The sequence below is a fragment of the Microcebus murinus genome, chromosome 14 (assembly GCF_040939455.1).
Source record: "Microcebus murinus isolate Inina chromosome 14, M.murinus_Inina_mat1.0, whole genome shotgun sequence".
In the NCBI taxonomy this organism is placed as follows: domain Eukaryota; kingdom Metazoa; phylum Chordata; class Mammalia; order Primates; family Cheirogaleidae; genus Microcebus; species Microcebus murinus.
In genome coordinates this window covers 2,457,231-2,467,500 of record NC_134117.1, presented here as the reverse complement: position 1 = coordinate 2,467,500, position 10,270 = coordinate 2,457,231, and the positions used below count along the sequence as shown (strand labels likewise).

Sequence of the window (10,270 nt, the reverse complement as noted above, 5' to 3'; positions counted from 1 at the left end):
AGGGGAGGAAGGTGACCCTGGACTCCCCCTGCGGGCAGCTGCTGAGGTGTCTTCCCTGAGGGTCACCTGGCCTCAAAAGTCATTGTTTCCACGGGCCTGCCAGGGCACGTGGCCTTTGTTTGTGGGGTGGCTGGGTGCAGCTGCTCGCCCAGCACAAAACCCGCCCGCCCAGACCGAGGCTGGCCGCAGAGCCCTCTGGGTAAGGACGCGGCAGGCCCCGGAGCTTCCTGGGGGAAACGCTGGCTCTGCCCGGGCTCACCCTCAGGAACAAAAACCCCTCCGCGAACTGCTCTGCATTTGAAAAACATCTTCCCCTGGCCCTGATGGTTCTCACAGTGAATATCTGACATCTCTCACCAGCTAGCATGTTCGCAAATTAAAAAGGAGCCTAATGATATTGCTTATGTTCATGCTGAGCATTAAAAAGGTAATGTCTAAAAGGTTTTATTGTGTTAATAAAACTCAGAGGTGGTCAAGACTTGGGCAGACACAGAGACGGAATGCGAAATAATCAGTCATAATGTTATGACTTCATTTTTCATTTCTCGTTTTTTTTTTTTAACTCGGCCTTGGAAATCAGAGAGGGCTTCCAAAGAGAGAGAGAAAGACGAAATTATATCAAAGGAGAGGGAAAATTATAAGCTTGACTTATCTTTAATGTTATACATCAAAATGAAATTTCTGTGATACGTGTCGTGTGCATAAACAACACGGGCAAGCTTTTTGTCTTTGTTGAATTTAAATGAAAAAGCCCCTCTAGATATTAATATGTGGACTTCATTTGTTAGCCTGCTAAGTCAGGGACTTATAACAAAAGCTTTGTAAACAAAAGATTAAACTGAATCGAGCTTTAGAAAATGAAAGGAAAACAAGAGTCAAGTAATCACAGATCAGACTGGGGCTGCTTAGATGGAAATCAGCTCGGGCTACTGGAGTGGAAAATGTTTAATTGAACTATTTCATTACGAGGAAGTTTACGTCCCCCTCGCAGAATCCAAAATATTTGTTACCAGAAAAAGCCGTTCTTTTCTTCCCTTAAAAAGGTGGTCCTTTGGAGAGAGAATGTAAAACTGGAGCCACACCCCCATCACTCACCTCCGCAGCGGGCCAGGCGCGGGCCTGGGAACCTCCTCACACCTGTCGGCCCCTCTGTGGGTACAGAGTTTGGGGCATCTGAGGGCCCCCCCACCCCATCCCAGAGCACCTGCTGCCCCAAAACCAGAACCAGCCCAGTGGCGGCCCCACCGTGAGCAGGGTGCCGCTTGCTCTCTTACTGACCTTGGGTAACCTTTCAGGATCACCCGGATGTCTTGGGATCACTTTCTGCAACCTCTGAAAGCCGTAATCTATGGTGGGTTCATTAAGGGCTGCAACAGGACACAGAAATGTAGATCAGGTTAATTGCTTTTATGCCATCCATTACCTGTTTATTGCATGCTCACAAATAAACGTGTAGTTCTTCTCTGATGCTAAGGCAAGCACCCCCCGAACGCTAGCTGTGTCTTAAGGAATAGATCCCCACCTTTCTTTGGCACACAAAAGCAATGATTATTTCTGCTCCATAATTAGACTAGAAGAAAGTCAAAGGGTGACTTCGATAACACTGCAAAAAACGGTGGTGCCGTCAAAAAGTTCCGGGTCTTGGGGGCCACATGCAGCAGTCACCCCCATGGCGAAACGCAGCAGTCACCCCCCCCACCGCAATGTGATGCGTGCATCACGCGGTGCTTCTGCACTGGCCAGGGATTTATGGGAAACTGGCAATTATGACATATGTCCGGCTATTGCTAGCCTCAGATTTATCCCTGTGGTCCTTTTTTGTCTAGCATACTGCCTGAGCACAAACCAGGCAGGAGGAACACTTATTCTTGCAAAGCTTTAATAATCTGTGAATGGCTGACTACAAACTGCTGTAGAGCACTATCATTCTACAGCTGCAATCCACCAGCCTCACAAAATTGCCGGCCACAAATAGTAATTAATCTTTTTATCCCTCAAATTGTAATTTTGACTATGAACTGTGCGCGGCCATAAATCAGCGGCACATGCGCTGTGCGCAGTGCATGAATCACGGCCGGGACTCCATCTGACCGCACACACTGTGTTTAACAAGCTTTATAAGGAGCCATCGGGCTTGATTATGGCTCTGCCTGACTCCAACAAAAACTGAGCCCGGAGGCCCGGGCACGCGAGTTAAGATGAAAATACTTATTAGAGTACATTACTTCTTGATGTAGATATCGTTTTCCGTGGAGTGACTCCGCGGCGCGTGGCAAGACATAAATCAGGGGCTTTTCGGAGACTAATAAGACCCGCCGCCATCTATTCATTACCCCGCCCGCAACTTGGGCCATCGCTCTTTGGTAATTTGACGATTATGAACACCCCCCGACTCAGCAGGTCTGCAGAGCTCAGGCATCACAAAGGCTGGGGCTCCCTAAGAGGAAGGTTGGGGGGCAGGGGGCCCCGCCTTTGAACGTGCTCTCCAAAATATAATTGGTCACCGTCACCCTCCGGTGCCCGGGCTGTCGGCACGTCCCGTGAGCGACGCAGAAGAGCCTTGCGCCCACACCCGATAACGCGCCCGAAAGTTGAGGGCCGCAATACGATCTGACATTCCATCATACATCCCGGAGACAAAGGTCCGCACAGGAATGTGAAGTAAGACATTTTCTTGTTAATAAAGCATTGATCCGACGTATTGATTTTACATGACATGGCTTTTGCTGGGATTCTGCCCTCCTTTTTCTTTGCAAATAGTAAAGCTCTTCAAAATGCCTCGGCACATGTGACACGGCAAAATTTCTAACTCTCTGTGATGTAAATTCTATATGTGTAAAACCACTTCATAATCAGACCATTAATCATCAGAAGCTGTCAGCGCTGACTTGGGGGACAATTTGTCATGTCTCTGCCTAGGCCCGGGCAGGGGTGTCAGGCACGGCGCAGTCCGGGCAGCAGGGCGCACGGGCGGCCGCTCCGGCCCCACCACGCGACTTGGTCCGAGAAGAATGGAAGCATGACGTGTCTTGATCAGGGAACAAAAAAAGATGGCCCACTGTGCATTTCTAGCATGTCAGGTTGCTCCTCTCTCCCGGCTAATCACCGTGACTGTTTGACTTAATGAATCGGCCTCATGAAAGGTGATCAGAAGAGATAGATGGGTGGCCGCCATTGATTTCATGCAAATGCCCTGACAGGTGAGAGGCGCTTTAATGCAGCTTTCAGAGGCTTTATGGCTTGTAATAACCATAGCTCTCATTCTGGGAGAGGCATTCTCCAACGTTGCAGTTGAACTCATATTCTTCTTCTATGACCAAAAATATCTTAAAAGCGGTATGAGCACGAGGGCCCCTTTCACCTCTCGATTCAGCCCAAAGAGCACTTACGTCTCAAGAGCGTTGCCAAGAACGAGCGCGGCGGCACTCCGCTGGAAGTGTGGGTGTGACGCGGCACCGTGCCACCGTAGGCCCCGCCAGGCTGGGCGCGGGCCACGGGGAGGGGGATGGGCTCTTGCTTCAGCCTTGAATCCCTTCCCCGAGCTTGGCTACTGGAAGCCCAGAAAGTTTACGTGCAAGGATTTTAAAAGCCCCTTCTCTTTAAATTGCAGGGCAGGTGACAGTCATCCAGGGGTCTGAGGGGGTTCGTGGTCACCTGGGGTGGGGGTCATCCAATTTGGCCACGTGCCTCCAAGAGCAGCCGCCTTCTGCAGAGCCAACTTGGGCCCTGCCAGGCCTGGCCCGTGGCACCGCACAGAACCCACCCCCCCACCCTGCGCCTGGCAGAGTGGGGGTCTCCAAGACTTCACTGGCAGATTCTGCAACCGGAGGGGAAAGCATGGGGCCGTCACACACATCTAATAAACCCCCAGCATGTCGGGTTTACAGGCAAGAGCCCGGCCGAGCCAGGGCCAGGCGCGGGCACGTCCAGTCACAGAGCCCCGAGCCAGGCCAATCAATACCACTTTCCTGTTTTAGAACTGGGTAATTATGAGGGGGAGAGATTGCCTGACCTTTCACCTGCACTGCATTACTTTGCTGATATTAAGATAAATTGCCTGATTTTGGGTAAACATATGCTGCAATTCAAACTGTCAGCACTGGTTTGCTCAGGGATAATTTGTATTGATCCCCCAGCCTCTTCCCAATTTTGCTTACTGACCTCGTGGATAATTAGAGAAGGAGCCCTGGGTGAGCTCGAGTTGGGGAGCAAGGAGAAATATGAAGAAGAATAAAGCGAATTTGTTTTATGTTAATATCTGTCCGTCCTCCCCCCAACCCTCGCGTCTGTCAGCATCAGGAGCCCCGTAAATTAATGTACTTGGTTCCTGAGCAATTTATTCCAAGGAATTATTTAGCAGTGTGCTTAGTCTCCCAACACGTGTCACTGGGTTAAATTAATTTAAACTCTGCCTTAAACACAACAAACAAAAACAAATGTTATTTTCTGCTGAAGGGAGGGGGGGAAAAAACAATACATTCCTCAAAATGGACTGGAAGCGTCCAACTTTCTACATGGACTTCCACGGATCTGCATCTCGGAGGATGAGCTGTACAATAAGCACCCATCACCCACCTCCTGGAAGTCATTAATGCCCATTATTTGTCCTGAATTCAGATTTTGCTGCCATGGGCTTGCTGAGTGTAAGAGATGAATGTATGTGCGAAATTATATCGTTTAAGATATGTCAGATTACAAGGCTGTTGTATCAAACGTCATAAAACAAATCTCCCCTGTGAAATATCTCTTTATTAACCGTGCCATAAGATATTAACATTCCTCATTTAGTGGAGGGCCTTTTATCTGTTTCAAATACATTATTCGTCCTTTTAGAGATAAACTGTATTAATATCCATTTGAGTAGGCTACCGCGGCCTAATGCATAGTAATTTTTGTTGGAGAGCTTTTATTTTAGAATAAGAAAATTACACAGCAATAAAACCTGAATGAATCAGAAGCTAGCATGGCCGGGAATCACAGTCCATGCCAAATGAGGCAGGCACTCGGGCGGCCTGTGGAAGGCCAGATATCCGGCTATCATGCGCAGGCCGGTATCCAGCGCAGGTCATACAAATAGAGCCTGACACGACCACATAGACCCGATGATGCCTGCACACCGCAATAGCCTACAGCTCGGGAAGGATGCATATTTAAATATATTTGAGTGTACTGGAGTTAATCTCGTTACTTTACATGCATTAAAGTCCTAACAGAAGCAGCATTCTAAATATTTAAGTCATGCCCGTGTACTAGGGGATTAATCATACCGCAATTGATAAAATTTTAACGGTCTGTGATGTCAGTTCAGGTTGGGATTGCCGCAGCTAATGTGGCAGCAGAAATGGCATCAGGCGCTGAGCTGCAGCTGCAGCCAGAGAAGCTCCAACCGGCCGGCCGCAATTAGAGACAGAGCAGCCGGCAGGAGGCAGTGGGATTTTCTTTCCTGTGACATACATAGTTGCAGTTCTCATTTTGATGGCTTAACCTCCTTTGTCAGCCAGCCCTGCCCTGAGTTCTATGTCGATCTCTCATACCCCAAAACGTATGTGGTTATTTTATCAGACCTGAAGAGCAAGGCCATTAACTTATAAACCTCATCCAATTATATTAAGCAAGGGGATATGTGCAGTACTTGCAGGCTGCTAACAGAGACAAAAAAAAAACACTTCAGGTTGGAAAATATACACGTTTGGGGTCAGGGAGGGTTTTCTATAAGGAGCAACACCCTTGGAAAGAAAACGGCCAAAGGAACCGTCTTAACCACAATTCCCGAACCTGATATTTATTAAGCAGCTACTACGTGCCTGGGGCTCTGCCCAGTTGTGGGAAACACCCCCCCCCAAGGGTGTCCTGTGAGCGGCCACCCGGGGTGCCCGAGTCCTCCCCACCCCCGGGCCTGGAGGCTCCCTGCCTGCACATGGGACTGGGCCAGAGCAGAAGGAGGGGCCACAGTGACAAAGCTTAATTGTGACAGCAACCTCCTGACCACCCCTGCCAGGGGAGCTGGAGACCGGCCCAGCCGGCGAGCAGCGTGCACTGCCCGCAAGCACTCCCACAGTGGCGGCTCTTCCAGCCACAGTCGTGTCTTTAAAATAGCGTCATTACACACGCGAGGAGGGAGACACGCAGGTAGGGCACACGCCGCGTTTAGCGTCACCGCACCCTCGTTTAAGCCCAAGCCCAGCGAGCAAGGAGATAACACAAGAAGTTTTTGGTTCGGCATAAATCTTCCTCCTGCCTGAGAAACCTGACTGCAACAATAAAAACAGGAAGACATTCATTTGCTTCATTCCAGCTGCTGGTTGCAGCGATTAAATGAGTTCCAGTTTCATTTCAATAATGATCATCTTCCTGTAACTTCCCAATCATGCATTTGTCATAACGCAGTAATTTTCTAGCTACAAACAGACCCTCATAATGAGGCCGTTTTTCACATTAGCAACATAACTACATAATAAGAACATCTGCAGTTCCTTTTCTGAGGGACAGGAACGCGCTTCAATTAAGGCAATGGGGGTTGTTAAATAAGATATAGTATATTTTACTAACAGGGGTACCCAGACCCTGCCCCAGCAGACCGAGAGCCGTCAGTGTGCCTGAGCAAACACAGGTTGTAATGTGTAAAAATTAAATAAAGTAAAATTAAATTGCTCAATACAAAGACATTCCTCTAGAGGGTGTTAGTGATTTCAGTGACAAAGTGCTATTTGCTGACAAGTAGTTTACACATTAACCAGCTGAATCCGAGGGGGGAAAATGCCAATAGCAATTATATCACCTTGAGGTTATTAAATGTCCCACTGATAAGGAACTAGGTGAGCTTGACCAGGTGATAAAGACCGCTGTGAGCAAATGATTGCGCGGTGAAGAATGTTTCTCTGTCCTGCTGCTTCTCCAGATAGCTTTTCTCTCAAAAGCGACTGCATAAAAAGTTGCATTAAAAATGTGCGGCCACAGAAGACAAAATTAATATTTAGCCCCCCTCCAACAGCCCCGGCCCCCACCAGAACGCCATCACACCACCTCAAAAGCATCACACGCCGCCTGCAAAAGCCTGTTTTCTCTCCCTTTTTTAGGCTCTAAAATGATGCTAAGTTCCCCACTTTATCATCAACTGTCTCCTCCAAGTGCATTTCATCTATAAGAAATTCAGATGCTCGGGAAATTAAAATTTCAAAGATCTGCTGCAAAAAAAAAAATCAATGGGGCGAGATCAATGCTCATAGAAATTTCATGAACTTTGAACTGATCCGGGCATGATGATGAGCGGTGGCTGGAGTTTCAGGCGGCTGGCGGCTCCGCGCGTGGATGAAAAGCGGCCGGGGCAGCGGAGAGGAGGGCTCTGTTTTAGATGGGTTTTCGCTTTCATATTTTGTCCGACAAAAAAAAAATTAATTTTTAGTCTATTTCAGTAACAAGCAAAAATAGGGAAAAAAAAAAAAAAAAACCTGCCTTCCCGACGCGCGTAGCACCCCCGCTTCTTAAGAGCACCTAATGCTTTGCACATTAACGCGGCCATGAAATGAAATCGGTTCCCTTTGCAGCCGATTGCAGGTGCAAATTAATATTGTAAAATGAAGATCAATACATGGACAGGGCCAAATCAATAGTGGCTAAATTATTGCTGCATTTTCCTCCTCATTCAAGATGAGTTGTGTTTTCCTCTCAAAGTCAATACTTTGCAGCTTTTCTCATTAATTTCTCAATAAATTTGGCAATGAATTTCAATCACAGAACTCGGCAGGGTGAGCCGGGCATTGTGGTGTGCACGGGGAACAAAGGCTGTGCAGCGTCCGCGTGATTCACCGGGGGCACTGCCTGCAGGGGCCAGCCGGGGCCCCCCGGCCTGGCCCAGGGACGAACGGGGACTTAAGGTCACCTCCTTCTACACCAAGAGGCTAATAACCCTAGGTGCGCCCTCACAGACGTGACCCTGGCTTCTCTCTCGAGTCCCGGATGTGCCCGCCCGCCCACGGGGGCCCCGGCGCCGGCAGGGATGGCGCGGACCCACCCGGGGCGGGTCTGGGTCTCACGCCAGCTACTCCAGAATCTCCCCTCCGACCTGCTAACTGCAGGGTGTTTTCTGTCGACAAGCCTTCCAAGGACGCGAAAGCACCTGACTTCTAACGGGAACGCCAAGCCGCCGCCGCCTGCGTGCCGGGGCCGCTGCTCCGGCATTCACGCGGGCAGCCCGGCCGGGCCTCGTGCACAGGGACCAGCTCCCATTCACCACCGCCTGGCAGCCGGCGGCGGCATTGTGATGTGACACCGAACGCAGAAAAGCGGACAGCTCATCTTCCTTGTTACCAAAATAATACCCTTGCTGACAACTGTTGGATTGCGTTCAAGCAATTCTGTTTACACACCTCCAAGAATGCGCTGGATCGCGGCTTTTATATAGTCGTGGCAAAACTGCACCGCGGGGGCCCAGCCCGGCAGCTGGGAAAAGCAAGGCACGCGGCGCGCTCTCCTCCCCCACGCTCGACGCCTTCCCGCCTCTGAGGTGGCACGCGGCCCAGAGACGGGGCTCCCCGAGGCAGAGGCTCTGGGGGTCGGGGCCTCCCGTCGCCCCGGCACCCCTACCCAGGCCGTCCTGGCACGCTAGCCTAGATCTGCCTCTGAGCGCGGACGGGCCGTAATCAAAAGGGAGGGAGAGACGGCACCCTCGACACCATCGAGACACGCCTCGCTAGCTCACGCTCTCCTTTTCTTTAAGAAAGAACACTCAAGTGGTCTGCGCCGTCGAGCCTCTGGGAGACTCGGCGGGGGCAGGAGGGAGGTCTGAAGATCCGAGCGGGAAACGAACGCCGCGTGGAGAACGCCCGGGCAATGGATTTGCACACTTCAAACCAGCGGAAAATCTCCTCGCAGAGGTAAACTGGAAAATGAGCTCGGGAACTGCAACCTCCTCCCACCGCTGCAGGTGGCCCTACTACGGCCGGTGACAAAAAGAAGGCCCTCATCCGGAGCTTGGGGCTCGCCCACGCTCCTGCGGGTGGCACGTTCCCGCCAACCGATTCGCCTGTTCCGGCACCCCGCCACCCCACCCCCCAGAAGGTAAAAATAAGGTCACCCGCTGCCACGTGCCTGCCCTGTTCAGGGCTCTGCACACAGTAGGTGCTCAGAAGTGCTGAGTGACACCTGCGTGCCCAATTTCCTGAAGATACCTGGCCGACGTGGACGGTATCCCGTTTTTTATCTTGAGAAGCCCAAGTGAATGGAACATTTCTCATGTTTCCATGCAAAACCAGGTTCATGAAGGCTCACATCAGTGTTGTTCATGACATCCAAACATCCACCCGCGGACGCACAAGCGAACAAAACGTGGTCTATCCACGCAGGGAACACCATTCAGCCGTGCGAAGGAGCGACGTTCCGGTGCTCGCTGGCATGGGTGCACCGTGAACACGTCTGTCTCACGCTAAGGCTGGGCAGGCACACGGGACCACGTGCATGAAACGTCCGGGACAGGCAAATGCAGGGTCAGAAAGCAGATCCGTGGCTGCCAGGGCCCGGGGGAGGGCGGGGCAGTGGAGGTGACAGGGAATGGGCTCGGGTCTCTTTCTGTGTGATGAAGGTGTTTCTGAGCTAGACTGACGGCTGCACAACTTTGTGGAAATGCCGGAGACCGCTCCGTTGTACACTTTGGGTGACTTTTACATGTGAGTTACGTCGAAAAAAAGAAGGAACGTGTTTACTATCTCTACTCTGATCAGAACGCACGGCTGCGGGAAGTCCCCGCGAGGGCCTGCGTGCGGCTTAGCGGTGGAGGCGCTTCCAGCCTCGAGCGAGAGTGCGGAGACCGCGCGGGGGCGGAGGGGGCAGGGCCACGCTGCAGGGACGGGACGGGGCGGGCGGGGGAGGGGGACGCCCCCCCTCTTGGGGTCCCCAACACGACTGCCCTCCACCCTCCACGGGGTATTCGCCGACTCCTGGCTTTTCAGGCTGCGTAAGGAAGACAAGGAGCGTCCGGAGGCAGAGCCCTGAAGACATCCCCGAGATGAACGTAGATGCCGAATCCCCACCGCGCCGGCCTGGAACACGGCGCGCCGAGCCACACCTCCACGCAGGGCCCACTCCCAGGCTGTGTCCTCGCCTGGCCTCACTGCCTGGCAGCAGCTCGTGCCCTCCAACGCCCGGCCTCCCTCTTATCCCTTGGCCCCCGGCCCCGCCCCTCCCTCTCCAGGGGCCCCCCTCCTGCGAAATCCCGCGCCACCGCCGCCGCCGTTCTCTTCTCAGAGGACTTAGCACCTTTTTCATTAGGATTACC

General features: G+C 51.7%; 1 protein-coding gene across 4 annotated transcripts in view; it reads right to left on the bottom strand.

The window, feature by feature from the left end:
• The window catches only part of EBF3 (EBF transcription factor 3), a 122,784-nt gene that overhangs the window by 10,825 nt on the left and 101,689 nt on the right, over nt 1–10,270 (bottom strand). For all 4 annotated transcript variants that reach the window (XM_012781410.2, XM_012781413.2, XM_012781414.2 and 1 more), the window contains exon 11: nt 1,279–1,367. In XM_012781410.2, the coding sequence (XP_012636864.1) occupies nt 1,279–1,367 (89 nt within the window). The remainder of the gene's footprint in view (nt 1–1,278; nt 1,368–10,270) is intronic.